The sequence below is a fragment of the Ovis canadensis genome, chromosome 5 (genome assembly GCF_042477335.2).
Source record: "Ovis canadensis isolate MfBH-ARS-UI-01 breed Bighorn chromosome 5, ARS-UI_OviCan_v2, whole genome shotgun sequence".
In the NCBI taxonomy this organism is placed as follows: domain Eukaryota; kingdom Metazoa; phylum Chordata; class Mammalia; order Artiodactyla; family Bovidae; genus Ovis; species Ovis canadensis.
In genome coordinates, this window is record NC_091249.1 from 27,774,939 (window position 1) to 27,791,026 (window position 16,088).

At 55.9% G+C, this 16,088-nt stretch overlaps 3 protein-coding genes across 12 annotated transcripts in view; 1 reads left to right on the plus strand and 2 right to left on the minus strand.

The window, feature by feature from the left end:
• ATG4D (autophagy related 4D cysteine peptidase) overlaps positions 1-2,637 on the plus strand; it is a 35,778-nt gene extending 33,141 nt beyond the window's left edge. For all 6 annotated transcript variants that reach the window (XM_069591068.1, XM_069591069.1, XM_069591070.1 and 3 more), the window contains 4 exons: positions 926-1,004; positions 1,087-1,163; positions 1,244-1,363; positions 2,098-2,637. In XM_069591068.1, the coding sequence (XP_069447169.1) occupies positions 926-1,004; positions 1,087-1,163; positions 1,244-1,363; positions 2,098-2,280 (459 nt within the window). In that variant the 3' untranslated portion in view covers positions 2,281-2,637. The remainder of the gene's footprint in view (positions 1-925; positions 1,005-1,086; positions 1,164-1,243; positions 1,364-2,097) is intronic.
• Positions 2,313-11,769, minus strand: KRI1 (KRI1 homolog). 4 transcript variants are annotated; one of them, XM_069591057.1, is made up of 19 exons: positions 11,594-11,769; positions 11,404-11,477; positions 10,709-10,814; positions 9,915-10,020; positions 9,235-9,289; positions 9,100-9,146; positions 8,686-8,782; positions 8,520-8,594; positions 7,935-8,071; positions 6,929-7,055; positions 6,738-6,833; positions 6,478-6,648; positions 5,584-5,659; positions 5,407-5,495; positions 5,201-5,327; positions 4,985-5,115; positions 4,009-4,073; positions 3,795-3,893; positions 2,313-3,168 (listed from the first exon to the last, which is right to left on the minus strand). In XM_069591057.1, the coding sequence occupies exons 1-19, from the start codon at positions 11,685-11,687 to the stop codon at positions 2,829-2,831; spliced, it is 2,112 nt and encodes a 703-aa protein (XP_069447158.1). In that variant the 5' UTR covers positions 11,688-11,769; the 3' UTR covers positions 2,313-2,828. The 4 variants fall into 4 exon arrangements, with proteins under 4 accessions (XP_069447158.1, XP_069447156.1, XP_069447160.1 ...); XM_069591055.1 differs by having other exon boundaries at positions 9,100-9,149; positions 11,594-11,731; XM_069591059.1 differs by having other exon boundaries at positions 11,632-11,725.
• A 384-nt stretch (positions 11,770-12,153) lies between these two features.
• Positions 12,154-14,688, minus strand: CDKN2D (cyclin dependent kinase inhibitor 2D). Of its 2 annotated transcripts, XM_069591081.1 has the most exons (3): positions 14,506-14,688; positions 14,080-14,235; positions 12,154-13,104 (listed from the first exon to the last, which is right to left on the minus strand). In XM_069591081.1, exons 2-3 carry the CDS (start codon positions 14,218-14,220, stop codon positions 12,745-12,747), a joined length of 501 nt encoding a protein of 166 aa, XP_069447182.1. In that variant the 5' UTR covers positions 14,221-14,235; positions 14,506-14,688; the 3' UTR covers positions 12,154-12,744. The 2 variants fall into 2 exon arrangements, with proteins under 2 accessions (XP_069447182.1, XP_069447183.1); XM_069591082.1 differs by lacking the exon at positions 14,506-14,688 and having other exon boundaries at positions 14,080-14,465.
• Between the last annotated feature and the right edge of the window lie 1,400 nt (positions 14,689-16,088).

Sequence of the window (16,088 nt, forward strand, 5' to 3'; positions counted from 1 at the left end):
CGCGGTAGTCCAGGCGAAAGAAACAGCAAGGCTGCAAAGACCCTGGTGTGTTTACACTCAGAACAAAGGCCACCAATCTCCCCACAGCCCACAAGGCCCTCTGCCATCTGCCCACACGCTGCACCTCACTTGACTCTGCCGCAGCCACACGGGCTGCTTTTCTGTTCTCAGAAAACACCTGCCTCAGGGCCTTTGCACTTGCCATTCCCATCACTTAGAGTGCTCTTTCCCAAAACGATTTCTGAATTCCCTTAACTGTTTACTGAAAGATCATCTCTCAGTGAGGTCTTTCCTGACTCCCCCTGCTTAACACTGCAAAGCCTTCTTCCCGCCTTTTATTCTCCAGAGAGCTACCACCTTCTGACACATGACAGAACTTATTCCTCTTGTTCTTCATTCTCCCACACTAGAACATAAGCTCCATGGGGACATGGTTTTGTCTATCTTGGTCACTGCCACCCCCCAGGGCCCTGGCTTGGGTTTGCGCACATTGGGCCTTTGTCTTTTTTTTTTAATGATTTTATCTATTTTTGGTTGTGCTGGGTCTTTGTTGCTGAACAGGTTTTTCTCTAGTTGCGGCGAGCCAGGGCTCTTTGTTGGGGGTGCAGGTTTGTTATTGCAATGGCTTCTCGTTGGGGAGCACAGGCTCTAGGGCACAGGCTTCAGCAGTTGCAGCTCCTGGGCTCTAGAGCACAGGCTCAGTAGTTGTGGCGTGTGGGCTTAGTTGCTCCGTGGCATGGAGCGGGGCCGGGGGCGGGGGGGGAGGGTCTTCCCCCAGCAGAGATCCAACCCATGTCTCCTGCACTGGCAAGCGGGCTCTTTACCACTGAGCCACCAGGGAAGAAGCCCTGGGGTTTTGTGAGGCATTTGGGTGCCTGACAGCACCTGCCCTGGGCCCTCACTCCATCCCCTTTCCTTCCTGCAGGAGCTCCTTCGTTCAGAGCTGTGCCTGGGCATTATGGGGGGCAAGCCCCGCCACTCGCTGTACTTCATCGGCTACCAGGGTAGGCCCACACCATGCTGCTCCATCGCATCCCTCTACCCCCCTTTCCGCCGCCACCCCCCCCTCACACGTCCTCCCTGCAGATGACTTCCTGCTCTACCTGGACCCACACTACTGCCAGCCCACCGTCGATGTCAGCCAGGCTGACTTCCCCCTGGAGGTGAGCGAGCTGGGATCCCCAGGGTGGGGTTGGAGGTGTGTGCAGGGAACCCGCTGAGCCCCCTCGTCTATCCACCCCAGTCCTTCCACTGCACCTCACCCCGCAAGATGGCCTTTGCCAAGATGGACCCGAGCTGTACCGTGGGCTTCTATGCTGGAGACAGAAAGGAGTTTGAGACGCTCTGCTCGGAGCTGACCAGGGTGAGCTGGTTGTGCTGGGAGGTGGGGGGTCAAGGGGAGGTCTACAGCAGGAGAGGAACAGAGGCCATGAGGCCAGTAGACCTGGCCATGTTGTCAGGATTATTATCCTGCAGGAGCCCTCCAGGGTTTTTCAGCTTGGGTTAGGTCTGATTAGAAAGCCCTGCTGATTAGAGCAAAAAGCTTCATGAAATGAAAAATTTAAGGGAACAGCTCAGAGGCTGAAGTGGTAGGACCTGCCTTGTCCTTTGGTTCTGTTCTATCAGGGATTTACCCTTACGGTGGCAAGAATGACGACCAACTTCTCTTGTTGTGCACACCAGTCATGTCTGACTTTTTGCAACCCCATGGACTGTAGCCCGCCAGGCTCCTCTGTGTATGGGATTTCCCAGGCAAGAATACTGGAGAGGATTGCAATTTCCTTCTCGAGGGATCTTCCCAACCCAGGGAACCTGGGATTCTTTATTGCTGAGCCACCGGGGAGCTGCCCCCCACCCCGCCCCCACTATCTAGTTCAGTGGAAAGAGCCCCATATTCTTAGCAGAGAAGGAAAATCCCAGGGCTGTGCTTCATTGGTTGTACAAGGTCATATACTCATTACTGAGCCAATCCCTGTAGCCAGAGCACGGAAGGTGCTGATTGGCTGCTCTGCGCCACTGCGCTGGAGGGATGGGAGTTGAGTTCAGGAAGCATGGCTGTTAATTGTATCTACTTGCTGCTCCCTCGCCTCCCACCAGGTCCTCAGCTCCTCCTCAGCCACAGAACGATACCCCATGTTCACCCTGGTCGAGGGCCACGCTCAGGACCACAGCCTGGATGACCTCTGCTCCCCGCCCTCCCAGCAGACATTACGGCTCCCTCGCAGTGGCCGGCTCCTCAAGGCTAAACGCCCAAGCTCTGAGGACTTTGTGTTTTTATAAAGGGAGGGGATAAGGGAGAAGACACGACTCTATTTATTTTTAACTTATGTCATGTTAGGTGTGGGAGCTTGAACTCCCCCCTGACAAGTGCAGCTGAGAGAGACCAGTCCAGGAAGCCTCAGGGCTGGGGCTGCTCAGCCAGGAACAGAGCCCGCACACCTGCCTCCCACCAGCTGGGCCCTCCTCATGGGGCAGGGAGGGAGGCCCCCGGGCACCCACTCAGGGCCTGACTCCGTACTGTAGTTTGCACTGGACCGTCCATGCCCCTCGCTGGTCACAAAGCCCCTATCCTGCCAAGAGCTGGTGAGAGGGAGGAGGGGCTGTGGCTGCTGGGGGTAATAAAGCCGTTTGACTTGACTGTGGCTATTGCTGGGCCCAGCATTTGAGTGTGTCTTGCGGGGAGGTTCCCTGAGTCATCTGGGGAAGCTTGTTGAGTAGGCCTCAGCTTCCACATCTCTAAGATGGGAAGACTCCCTGGCCTACAGGTAGATGTGAGGGTCCATACAGTCAATAAGAAGGGGAAGGGGCCCCTGCAGGCTCCCTTGGGCTCAGTGGCTAGCCTTGGGCCCCTGCTGCTTCCTCCGCTGTCGGCCCAGCTGCCGGAAGTGCAGCCGTTTGGGGTTGAGGCCAAAGGCCTGCAGTCTCTGGCGGCTGAACTCGTGTCCCCCAAGTGTCACTGTGGGGCCCAGGAGACGTGCCTTCTTGCCCCTCTTCCGCCTCTGGGGGCCCAGCTTCTCCGTGGGTGTCACAGGGTCTGCCTCTTCCTCTGCTGGGGTGCTCTCAGGCCGGGACCGCTTGCCACAGGCTCCATCAAGTGCCACCAGCTGTCCTGATGAGCCAGCTCTGTCTCTCTGTGGCTTCCCTGTGGCTTCCGTGGGCATCTCTGCCCTGGAGGAAGAAAAGTCATGGATCAGCCCAGGCGCGTCACAATTTTTATAGGCCCGTTTTTACAGATGAGAGAAGCGGCAGCTCAGAGAAGTGGCCAGAACAATCTGGGGGCCTGCCTGCACTCAAACATGGGTCTGATACCACACTGGGATTTTTCCACTCTGAAGCTAGAGTGGGTGATTGATGCTCTTGATCACTGAGCCTGTGCCTACACTAAGCTCTTCACACAGACTAACTCATTTTAGCTTTATGTCAACTCTGTGAGCACTCCTGATTTATTGATCAGGAAATAACAGGCACAGTTACAGTAACAAGAGCTAATAGCTATCCAGCATTTATTGTTTTAAGCACTTTACATGAATTGATTAACTTAATCTTCAAAAAAAAAAAGAACCCAGCAACAAGTGAGCCATCTGTATCTCCATTTTGCAAATGAGGAAACAGGCCCAGAGAGGGAAAATGACTTGCCCAACATCATACAGCTATGGCTCAGCCAAGACCTGATGCCCAGGTATTGGAAAGGAAACCCTACCCCCAAGGTCATGTGGCAAACAGCTGACAAAGCATGACTCAAACCCTGGGCCTGACAGGGCTCCGAAGCCCACCCCTCCACCAGCCATACTTACTCCTCTGGGCAGAGTGACTTGAAGATCTGCCGTTTTTTCCACACGTTCCGGGCCTTCTGGCTGTATGCCCTCTTGTCCTGCAGTTCCTCCTGCTCCGACCTGCGGTCCCCCAGTGGACACGTCTGTTGCTGGGTGGCCTGGATGGGGCCCATGCTTGCCTGCCAGCCTGCTTGCCCCTCCTCCCCGGGTACCCCGCCCAGCCCCACCCCATCACCTGTACATGCAGGTCTTCTTCAGGGAGCACCACCGATTTAGCTCCTTGTCGTCAGCAGCGAGGATCTGTAAGGGAAGGGAGGGTGGGGTCCTGCTAGTGAGCCCCGGAGGGCCCTGACTCTCAGCCTTAGTCACCCTATGGGTCAAAGCAAGGTAATGCTAGTTCCACCAAGCAGCAGTGTCATGATGGTGAGAACTGATTTCTGTAAAGGCCAATGGAGGTTTTTTTGTTGGGGGCATCAGATGGGGAAACTCAAGAGAAGGGGATCCTTACCGCAAGTCACATGGCCAGGAAATGGCTAATGTCAGATTACAATCTGGGCCCTGACTGGTACACTGTGGTCCCAGCAGACTCAAACCAGGGGACGGGTCTCCATGCCAATGACCAGCTTTGCTAATACAGATGAGACCCAGGTTCCCGACCTTAAGTCTCCTCACTTATGAGTTGGGCACCCCCTCTTAGAACCTACTGGAAGGTTGTCAGGATGATAAAGTGAATACAGATGGTATAAGCTCAATTATCATTGGCTGTTTTTACTGTCAAGCATCCACAGCCATCATGGCTAGGGCACAGTGACATTCAAAGCACATTTGTTTCACATCCACAGTCATAAGGTGGGGCTGTTATAAGGCCCATTTTACAAATGGGGAAGCCAAGTTACAGAGCCTTAAGTCATACGTCCAAGGTTATATAGCTGGTGAGTGGCCCAGTCAAGATTTCAGCTGGTGCCAAGTCTTAATGGCCACGCTGCTGCCAATATACAGAATTAAAACTGATATTTACAGGGGCTTCCTGTGGACAGAGCAGTGTTTGAGCTCCTGCCTCACAGAAAACCTTTGTGGCAGGCAATATTACCAGTATTATTATTAGCACTGTTGGTCCTGTTGTTTTGGAGATAAAGAAATAAATAGGCTGTGTCACAGCATGGCCAGTTCTGGGCATCCCCGCTTGCTTCTGGGGTACCCCAGGGTCCCACCTCCTCAGTGCTAAGTCCAAAGTCGCAGGGCACCACCGTGCGGTACTTGAAGCGACAGGGCAGATCATCAATGATGTCCTCATAGTCCAGACGGTAATACTCGTCCAGGTACTCCTCGAATGTCTTGTCCCCTGAGTGGGGACAGAGCCAGGCTGTCGGGGTGTGCTGGGCCCCAGGGAGCCCCTGCCCACCCACCAGCACCCGCCTAGGCCTCACCGGGGTCAAACACAGGCTTCTCCTGTCCCACAGCCGCAGCGAAGGGTGACTTCCGCTTCTTCTTGCCCAACGAAGGGGCCTCTCGCTGCTTCTTCCGGGGCTGGCTGGGGTCATAGTCGGCATCCATCTGCCAGGACACACAGGTCAGGCCTGCTGGGGGACCCTCTGAGGCGTCCCCCGCAGGTTCCCATGCCCAGGGCACCTACATTGAAGTCGGGGTCCTCGCAGTGCGGCTCCTGTTGGCTCCAAGCTCCACCTTGCTCCGGTCCAGCCCACATGTCCCAGTTCCAGTCATCTGGTTCAGGCCAGACAGGAAGGGGGTGAATAAGGGATCAGTAGGCCAAGCACCCCCACCCCCAGCCCGGTACCCCAAGTGACCTCACCTTCCAGCCCTTCTTCTTCCTCAAACTGTGGCTTCTCCTCCTCCATGGTGCCATAGTACTCGTCCCCGAAGCACTTCTACAGGGTCAGGGCCGGGAGGGTCAGCAGGGCCCTTTCCCCGCCAGACATTGGTGCTCCTGCACCTTCTGTGGCTTCCCAGCACTGCCCCCCAGGACCCAGCTCCTGATGTGGGGAGAACCCTGTGTGTCTAGGTCCCTCCACCCCCACTTCTTAGCTCATCTTGCCCCATCGACCCTCCTGCTCTCTGCCCCTCCCCGTTCCACTGGCTCGCAAAGGCAAATATTGCTAACTGTGCCACTTATAAACACCTACTACATGCCCAACACTGGGCTGTGTCTCACTGCATTCTCACCAGCACCCCAGAAGACAGAACTACTAATAAACACAGAACCTGAAGCTCAGGATTAAGAAGCTCCTAGAAAGCGAAGGTTTAACTTCAACTACACAGCACCTACCCACTGCACTTTTCACCTGGCCCATCTACTCATCCTTACTCTCCCTTCCATGAACCCCCAGGCTGAGTCTGGGTCCACTTTTTGGTGCCCGGAGTCCCCACTGTGGCTCCCATCCAGGCCTCACTGCCTGTTGCCATGGTTTGAACCCGCGTTCCCCCTCCCCATACAACAATCAACACTAATGGCTCAATAAACGTGTTTAAAGAAAATATAGCAGCCCATGGTTCCTTGAGCATTTACCAAGCTAATTAGCATTTAGTATTTCTCACAGCCCTGAGGTAAATGCTGCAGTTTGGACCCACTTTACAGACAAGAGACACAGGATTAAAGAGGTCAAGTCACTTTTCTGAGCCAGAAAGGGACTGCTCGCTCCAGAGCCACGCTCAGCTGCACAGCCAGGCTGGGGCTCTGGGGCTGCACCTGCATGAGCTGGTCGTGCCGGGCAGGGTCGAAGTCATCCTCCAGGTCCTGCTCTTCAAAGCCCAGCGTCTCGTTGCCTGTGACCTGCCGTAGCCTCTCCAGCTTGGCCAGGATCTCCTTCCTCTTCAGGTTCTTCAGCTGCTTGAGTTCCTCCTGCTTCCTCGCTTTCTCCTGCAGGCGGCAGGTCAGAGGGTGTCAGCAACGCCCCCAACCCCTGCAGGCTGCACGTCCCCCCAAAGGCCACCCTGAGAGTCACTCACCCTCTTCTTCCGCTCCCGTGTCTCCTCCCTCTTCTCCTTCCTGCGCTCGTCCTTTCGGCGCACGGAGGAGGCGATGCTCCGAGGGTAGGTCTTGACCTGTGGGCACCAGAGATGATTCTGGGTTCCTTCCCTGGCTTGGGACCCTCTGGCCAGGGCCTCCTCAGCCCCCAGCCCCCGGCCCGGCCACCCACTGAGGCAGAGTCTGGCTCCTCAAAGCGGAAGTTGTACTTCAGCTCAAAGTCCTCCTGCTTCTTCAGAAACAGTTCACCCTCGTCTGAGGAGTCGTCCACAGCCAGCTGGACCGGGGGACCGGGGACCCTGAGGGATGAGATGGGGTGGGGCTGAGGGGTCAGCAGAGCTCCTGAATGCTTATGTACCAGCGTGTTCACACATTTAATCCTCACAAGAACGCTCTGCTAGGTAGCCACTGTTACCCCATTTTACTGATGGGAAAACTGAGGCCTGGAAATCCAGGAGCAGGGCCCCCTGGCTCCAGAGCCCACACTCTGGGTCTCTTCCTCAAGAAAGGCCAATTCTGGGGACTTCCCTGGTGGTCCAGTGGTTAAGGCCTGCGCTTCCAGTGCAGGGAGCACAGGTTCAACCCCTGGTCAGGAAACTAAGATCCTACATACTGTGTGGTGCAGCCCCCAGCCAAAAAGGCTAACTCAGCTGCTGTTGTTCAAGTGCCAAGTTGTGTCTGATTCTTTGCGACCTCATAGTCACAAAGCCAGGCTCCTCTGTCCTCCACTATCTCCTGGAGTTTGCTCAAACTCATGTCCATTGAGTTAGTGATGTCATTCAACCATCTCTTCCTCTGTCGTCCCCTTCTCCTCCTGCCTTCAATCTTTCCCACCATCAGGGTCTTTTCCAATGAGTCAGCTCTTCATATCAAAGTATTGGAGTTTCACCTTTAGCATCAGTCCTTCCAATGAATATTCAAGGTTGATTTCCTTTAGGATTGACTGCTTTGATCTTGCAGTTCAAGAGACTCTCAAGAGTCTTCTCCAGCACCCCAGGCGATCTTCCCGACCCCAGGATCGAACCCATATGTCCTGCACTGGCAGGCGGATTCTTTACCACTGAACCACCAGGGAAGTCCCTAATTCTGTTACCATCTGTGTGATAAAGTAAACACCCAGTGCCTTTTCCTTTCTGGCCAGTGCTGTCTCCAGGCCCCTGGAGGACAGGGGCGCTCACCTTTCCTCCTCTTCATCTTCCTCCTCCTCATCTTCCTCCTCCCCTTCTTCCTCATAGCGTTTGTTGAGGATGTAATCTCGCAGGAAGCGCTCCCCCTCGTCCAGCTCTGGGTTGTTCCAGAATTCCCTGAGGTGAGTCTAGGGGTGAAGGGTGTGTGATAAGACCCAGGTCAGGGACTCAGGGTCAGCGAAGCAGGAGGGTGGGGGCGTGGATTGTGGGGAGCCAGTGGATGTAAGTGACTGCAACTTCACAGCCAGTCTATGAAGTAAGTGGGATAATCCCCATGTTATAGATATAGAAGCTGAGGCCCAGAGATCTGGGGCCCCCATCCTCAAAGGATGTGCTCCTGGGGACTCCTCTGGGGGTCCAGTGGTTAAGACTCCATGCTTCCACTGTAGGGGGCATGGGTTTGATCCCTGGCTGGGGAACTTAAGATCCCAAAGGCCGCATGGTGCAAGGGTCAAAAAAGAAAAGGAACAGACTATGTGCTCCTGGCTGGCCACTCAAGGGTGAGTTTCCAGGAAAAGGCTGGATGGAGGCAGACCAGAAAGTTTAGGGGGTCAGTAACCAGGGATGGGAACTCACCAGTTCTTTCAGGGTGTCGGGGTTCTGAATCTCCTGCCCCTTCAGCCACTCAATGTAGTCAGCATCCTCCTGGGCCTGAGGAATGGCCAGCCATGAGGATCTGCCGGACACTCCTGGTGCCCCCTCTCCGCCACCACCCCTCATCCCACTGGGACCCAGCACCCACCTTCTCCTCTTTGCTTTTAGCACGTTTCTGCAGCAACCCGGAGCCACCTTCCTCAGCGCTGTCTTCATCCTCACTGTCCTCCACAAACGCCCGGAAGCTGCCCAAGCAAGAAAACAAGCCTCAGGATGGGTGTGCTGGCTCTGCCCGCTGATCCAAAGATAAGCCCTATCTACTAATAAGTCCTGAGCTCCTCCTGACCAGCCCAGAGTGGTGCTGTGACATACAGCCCATGATCAACCCCATTACACAGATACAGAAACTGAGGCCCAGAGAACAGAAAATGACAGGCCCAAGGGAACACAAGCGCCCATCAAGTGGGCACATTAAGTGACAGAACTCTATTTGAACCTGGGCCCACCAACCTCAGAGCCTCAACTCTTTTCCACTTGGAGCTCAGCCGGCTCCAGGGCTCACCTTTCCTTCAGCTGTTTCTGTTCTTCCACGTAACTCTTCGACGAGGTCTGCTGCATAGAGAGTGACAGGGGCCTCAGACCCTGCCATGGGCCTCTTAGCCCCCCAACCCTCCCACGCAGCCTCCATCCCACACACCTGGAATCTCTGATCGGAGGTTTCCCCATCTGAATTCTCCTCGTCGACATATTTGCTGGGCAAGGAAGGATGAAGGTTTCAGAACAGACTCCCCCGGGCCTGTCACCATGGGGTAGGGGCTCTTAAGAACAACAGCTGGGGCCTCCCTGGTGGCTCAGTGGTAAAGAATCCGCCTCCCAATCCAGGAGGAGACACAGGTTCAATCCCTGATCCAGGAAGATCCCACATGCCTTGGAGCAACTGAGCCCTTAGGCCACAACCATTGAGCACGTGCTCTAGAGCCTGGGAACAACTACTGAGCCCACACGTCGAAACTACTGGAGCCCAGATGCCCTAGAGCTTGTGCTCCACAACAAGAGAAGCCACCGCAGTAAGCCCACACACCACAACTAGAGAGTAGCCCCTGCTTGCCGCAACTAAAGCAAAGCCCTCGCAGCAATGAAGACCCAACACAGCCAAAAATAAATAAATAAAAATTATTAAAAGAGACAAAAATTCAAAAACAGAGCACCAGCTGGGGGATGGGGGCAGTGGGATGCAGGCAGGTCACCAAGCTTTCTGCTCTCTGAGGTTCCCCCAACTCTGCTGGGTGTGGGCTTCTTCCCACCCCCACCCCAAGTCCCCCATGTGTCCACCTGCCCTGGGAAGGTGGAAGCAGAGGAGTTAGGCTGTCTCCTCACCCTCCTTTCTCCAGGATAACCTTCCTCTCGTAGTCCTTCAGGTACATGGGTTGCACCTTCTTTCGCTTCTCAGCTGCCAGCTCCTCTTCGCTGTCTGAGGACGATACTGCAGGGCCACCACAAGACACCTGTCATCACCCACACCCACAACCCCCTTGCTCCCCCAGGCAGAGAATAACTGTGCTGGGCCAGAGTCAGACGGAGGTTTCAAATCCCCTAGCCACCAGTTCCCAGCTATCAAATAGGCATCACACTTGCTACTACCTGGTAATAGCTGGTGGTGATCACTCGGTGAGTAATTCACACTCAGAACAGTGCCAGACACACAGCCATTATTAGTAACAACAGGTCATAACCCTGGACACTCTTAGCTGATTAGTAATCAGTTTTTTTTTCTTTTGGCTGTGCTGCGTGGCCTGTGGGATCTTAGTTGCCCCACCAGGGATGGAAGTGCAGTCTTAACCTCTGGACGACCAAGGAAGTACCTCTGCTAATCAGTTCTGACTTGTAGGTGAAAAAAAAAGTGAAAGTGTTAGTTGCTCAGTTGTGTCCTACTCTTTGCACCCTACGGACTGTAGCTTGCCAGACTCCTCTGTCCATGGGATTTCCCAGGCAATAATACTTGAGTCGGTAGCCATTCCCTTCTCCAGGGGATCTTCCTGACCCAAGGATTGAACCCAGGTATTGCAGCCAGACTCTTGACTGTCTGAGCCACCATGGAAAGATTCATTAAATAGCCACAACAGCTTCTAAGGCAGTGAGGACCCAGGATCCCATGAGAAGCAGCCCCAGACCTGTTTGCTGATAGAAGGTGACATCTTTCTGATAAATGCGGGGGTCCTTCTTCTTCAACAAGGAGAGAGTCCTGTAAAAGTCACGCTCTTGCTGAGGGTCAAATTCCTAAAGCAGAAAAAGGGGGTGGGGACAGATTTCAGAAGGGGGCTGTGATGGGGGCAGTAAGCCACAGGGGCAGAAGGGCTGAGAGTGTGGGAATTAGGGTGTAGGGAGGGGTACAGGTTAGAAGATGGGAGAATCCAGCTGGGTAGAGGAAGGTGGGGGGAGGGCTGGAGGGCTGGATCTCAGTGGGAGGGAGGGTCAAGGGGACCCCGTGGGGGTGGACCACACACGAGTAGAGAATAGGAAGCAAAAAAAGGTAGCAGGCAAGGGGGTGGTGGTACTTCCTGGAATCAATACGGGATGGATGATACAGGGGCAGGTGGCAGCGAAGGCATATGAAAAACAAAGGAAGGGATGGATGGCTCAGTGAGTCTGGGAAGATCAGAGCTGGTGTGGGGAAAAGATGGGTGCTCCACGTGGCAGAGGGATGCCCCATTTTGGGAACAGAGGCAGACAGGGAGAAATGGTTAGACTGTCAGGGATTGAAGGCGCAATGGGGTTGGAGGTTAGTTGCCCCTTGTAAGTCCGGGCCAGGATGAGACACGCCCCTGGACACCTCCCGCAACTCCGGAACGGAGGCGGAGAAGCTCACCACGTGCTCGTCGCTGGAATCAGATTCGGAGCTGGAGTCGCTGCCGCTGCGCCGGTCTCCGTAGCGATCTTTCACTGTGGGACAAAGATGCGAGCCCCCCACCCAGGTGAGCCTGGGGGACCAGATCAAGGCCCACCTGCAGATTCCCCAACAGGCGCCGGCTCCCCACGCGCATGCGCCCCGCACTCACGCCGCTGCAGCTCCTCTCGCTCACGGTAGCGGCCGTACCTCGCCGCAAACGCCGCGTTCACCCGCAGGGGCGACGACCCGCGCGGCTCCGGCATGGCTGCTCTCCGACCCACTGCGCACGCGTCAGGAAAGCACCGCCTCCCTGGAGGCGGGGCTACGCACAGTTTACTTTAAATAGGGGCGGAGCCTCCTGGGCCGCCCAGAACCTTGCCCCGGGCCCTTCCGGGATCCCTGGCCCTGGGACCGCAGTCCCCGCCCACGAGCCACGCCTCTGCGGGGAAGGCTGCAGCCACCGCCCATCCCACTCCCCCACCCTCGGGGCTCCCGGCACCCAGCTGACATCTGGGGGCCCTTTCTCCACTCGCGGTTTCCTGCCTCCCTTCCGTTCCGACAGCGTAAACCGCTGCCCCACCCAACTCACTCACCCCTGGCGCCCTGGGAATTACCACTCTCTCCCCTCCTCCAAAGCATCCACGATCCTCGACCCCCAGGGCCCATCCCCACAAACATCCTGGATACGCGACTCTCCATCGCGTATCAAAAATGACAAGCCACTAGAGCTGTGGTCATGCACAAGTCTTAATTTAATGGGTAAAAACATTAAATTACACACACAACAATATTTTCTATAAAGCTTAATAAATAGACTTTTTTTTTAAACGCTGTACAAAGGGACTGGAAATGAAGCTTTCAACAAAATATGAATGAACTCATACTACCCTTTTATCGATTTGGAACACTCCCCCCTCCCCCATGCCGGAAAGCAGTGTGCACACTTGAGGTCTCTCTCCGTAAGCCGGCCAAGGTCGACAGGTTCCAAGAGCCTTGGAAGAGATGACCTCACTCCCTCACTCTCGAGGGCTGGGGTTTTAAACGCTCTGCCCTTGGGACTCAGTCTGTAGGCGTGGAGGAAAGTGAACCGTTCAGGTGGCTGTTGCCTCTAGGAGCCCTTCTCTGCCCAACACACCGAAAGGGGTGAGAAAAAAAAACGAGAAATGCACGTCAAACACACACACCCCAGAAATCAACACCAACAAGCCACAAACCGGTGCCCCTCGGCCGCGGGCAGGAGGAGCAAAAGGAGAAAGTGTTTCTTCCCTCTTCTGACACAGAACTCAGCTGGGTCCTGCTGCTGGAGTGGGTGGCCCCAGGTCACAGGGGTGCCACTGTGTGCCGCTGCAGTATGTCCATGAGCTCTTGGGCCCCTCTCCCCCGTGCCAGCTCTAGGGGTGTGAGCCCCCTGGCGTCCCTGTGATGGAGATCAGACTCGGCAGCCAGGAAGCTGACCACAGGGGTGTGGCCCTCTCTCACTGCCAGGTGGATGGGGAGCGCCCCGGTGCCATCGGGTGCGTTGACATCGGCACCGTGCTCCACCAGCACTTTTAGGGTGTCAAGGAATCCAGTGCGGGCTGCATCGTGGGCCGGAGTGGTGCCCGAGGCGTCCTGGACGTTGGGGCTGGCGCCTTGCTTCAGGAGTTCCAGGGCAATGGTGGGACTGCCGAACATCATGACCTGGTGGGGGGGATGGGGGTAGAGAAGGGTCAGGGAGTCTCCAAAGGAGGAGGTCTGGGGAAACGGGTGACTGGAGAGAGGGGTCATTCGGGAGTTGAGAATGCCAGATACAAGGTTCTCAAGAGAAGGAAAAACTCCGGGGAACAAAAACTTTCAGGCAGCTGTTGAGACCCCAGAGAACAAGATCTCCCGGGAATAAGGAACTTCAAAAAACTGGTCACCCCCCGCCCCCCGCTAGGGTATACCCCCGTGGAAATTTTGAAGGAAACTAAGACCCTCCCCCAAGGAACCAGAGACACTTCTCCCCACAGATGGGAAATCATCAGGAACTATGAACCCCACCAGGAAACAGACCTCAGAGAACAGTCCCCTCCAGGAAATGGAGATGGCCAGGGAATTTAAAACTCCTCCAAGGAATTTCCCCCTCCCATATAGTAGGGATCCTTTCTGATGAAATGGGGTTCCCCTTTTGTAAATGTCCCCAAGGGAACACGGACTCCCATGTAATCTGTGACTACTCCCTTATTGGTATCCCCCTCCCCAAATATGCCAGTAAGAAAACCCCGCGGGAATAGAGATTCTCCCCCACAGGAAACTGGATACCTCGCAGAGAACCCCCTGAAAATGGGTACACCTTGGAAACAGGAATCCTTCCTTCCTGCGGTCGGATCGTCCATAGATGCTCCAAGACATTGGAGCTGCCCTCATGAAACTCGGATCCAAAGAAGGTGAACCCTCACCCAGGGAATAAGAACTTCTCCAGGGAAACTGAATCCTTCGCAATCAGAGAACAAGGAATCCTCCAAAGATGGAAAGCTCTCCCCTCCCCCCAACCTAACCCCATCCACCACCCACCTAAGAAAGGGGACATTAGGGAGCCAAGTCAGCCCAGAGACGCAGGAACAGACCTCAGTCGGCTACCAACGGGAACAAGGAGAGAAGAGGGAAGGGGTCTGCGGGCCTGCCCGGGCTCACCTGCAGCGCCGTCTTGCCAAAGCGGTTCAGAACGTCTGGGTGCACCAGCTCGCGGTGCAGAAGGCGGCGCACCTCCTGCACGTCTCCTCGGGCCGCCGCCCCGCTCAGCCGGTCGCCGGCGTGGACCTCTTCCAGCAGCATGTCGATACTGGCGGCCTGCGAAGCCCCCCGCCCCACCCCGCGGCGGTCAGTGAGGGGGAGCCCACCGGCGCTAGCCCGAACAGCCCTCCCGCAGCGTCGCCGGCCTGCAAGGAGGTCGGACTCTCCTGTCCGGGTCTCGGGCGCGACCCCCGCCCTCCCGGCCGGCTCCTCCCCCTGTCAGCCGGTGGGTAGAGAGGGGCTGAGAGCCCAGGCCCAACCCTCCGCTAGCCCGCTGGGCCCTGCCCGGCGCCCGCCCCTTGGGGGCCGGGTCTCCCCCCAACTCACCCTCCCTCCTCCTCTTCGGGCGGGGTCTGTTCTGAGCCAGCGTCTCCGCCGCTGCGGAGCAGGCCGCTAGGGGGCGGAGCCAGAGCTCTCCGCGGATTTGTTTTCTTATGAACTTGCTACGTTGTAGCCCAGCTGCGATGCCCGGCTCCCGACCCTGTAGTGCTCCGCCCTCCTTGCCAGCGCAGCCAATGGCCACGCGTTGCCAGGGAGGCTTTGGGCGCCGGCGTGGGCGGGCCCGCTTCTGATTGGACAAACTGCGGCGACCGGTGAACCGCGAACAATGGCGGGGTTTTCGGTTTTTCAAAAGCGACGGGCGGGCGGGAAAGAGGGCCCGTTTAACTGACCCAGGGGAGAAAGGTCAGGCGCAGGGTAGCGCGGGCTGCTCCGGGACCTCGGCACTTCCGAGGGAAAAGGAGGCAGGGCTGGGACCGCCCAGTTTGGAGTTATGCGGTGCGATAATATTCGTTAGTTCTTACTGTGCAAAGTGCTTTATTTCATTCACTCACTGTGTGCTGGAGCCGTTCCTGGCGCTGGGGGTCCTGCATTCGAGCTACTGAGTAATTTTAGTGTTAAGCACCGTGAGGAAAATAAAGCATGGAAATGGGGTGAGTGAAAAAGGAATCACGTTTGGCTCAGATTGCGCCAGCCCTGGCACAGCAAATGCAAGGGTGTGGAAGAAAGTTCATTCACCAGCTGCCACGTGGGTGAGACTGGGAGGCGAGAGTCGCGTCGCAGGCTCTTAACAGAGGCCTTCAATAGCGGGGCCTTCACACATTTACCGACCTGCTACTGTGTACTATGCACCCCAGTAGAAAGCAAGCCAGGTGCCTCCTGACTGTTGGATACTTACCTTTTAGAGCTGGAGACGACAATAAATATTTTCAGAGTGCTATACACTGTGGAGCTGACAAAATGAGATAAATAATGGTGTCTTGGGAAATGAAGGCTTTGAAATAGAGAGGTCGGGCATGGCCACCCTAAGAAGGTGACATTTGATTTGAGACCTGAAGGTGAGGGAAGGAGCCGTGTGTCTCTCAGGAAAAACATACCAGGTGGAGGCGCTACAGATTCCAAGGCCCTGAGCTGTAACCATGTCTAGTAAGTCCAGGAAGAGCGAGGTATAGAGAGGGAGAGAAGGGGGAGGAGGTGAGGGGTGAACAGGTGTGTGGGCTGTGGTGAGCACTTTTACTTTTTAAAAAGAATGGGGAATTTCCCTGGCGGTCCAGTGGTTAAGACTCCGCGCATCTGCTGCAGGGGGTCCAGGTTCAATCCCTGGTCGGGGAACTACGGTCCCTCAAGCTGCTCAAAACGACAGAAATCAATGGGTGGAACCCTGGGAAGCTTCTGTATTGAGGAGCCACGGTCTAGTTTAGGAGTTAATAGGCGCCCTCTGGTGGCTATGATGGGAACTGGCTGTCATGGGAGAGGGAAGCCCAGAGCCTGGGAGACCAAGGTGGGAGCAATTGCGAGGGCCCAGCTGAGAGATGACCAGGGCTGAGAAATGGATATGTTGCCCACTCTTTTCCCAGCACCCCAGGGGCACCTCTGACATCCCCAGCCCCCAGCCAAAAAGTACATAACAG

Excerpts from the sequence above, each read along its gene's own strand:
- CDKN2D (XM_069591081.1), bottom strand. The coding sequence starts at position 14,220 with ATGCTGCTGGAAGAGGTCCACGCCGGCGACCGGCTGAGCGGGGCGGCG. Across the intron at positions 13,105-14,079 it reads TTGGCAAGACGGCGCTGCAG|GTCATGATGTTCGGCAGTCC; the intron begins GTGAGCCCGGGC and ends CCCCCCCACCAG.
- KRI1 (XM_069591055.1), bottom strand. The coding sequence starts at position 11,687 with ATGCCGGAGCCGCGCGGGTCGTCGCCCCTGCGGGTGAACGCGGCGTTT. Across the intron at positions 11,478-11,593 it reads GCGAGAGGAGCTGCAGCGGC|TGAAAGATCGCTACGGAGAC; the intron begins GTGAGTGCGGGG and ends TTTGTCCCACAG. Across the intron at positions 8,595-8,685 it reads CTAAAAGCAAAGAGGAGAAG|GCCCAGGAGGATGCTGACTA; the intron begins GTGGGTGCTGGG and ends GCCATTCCTCAG.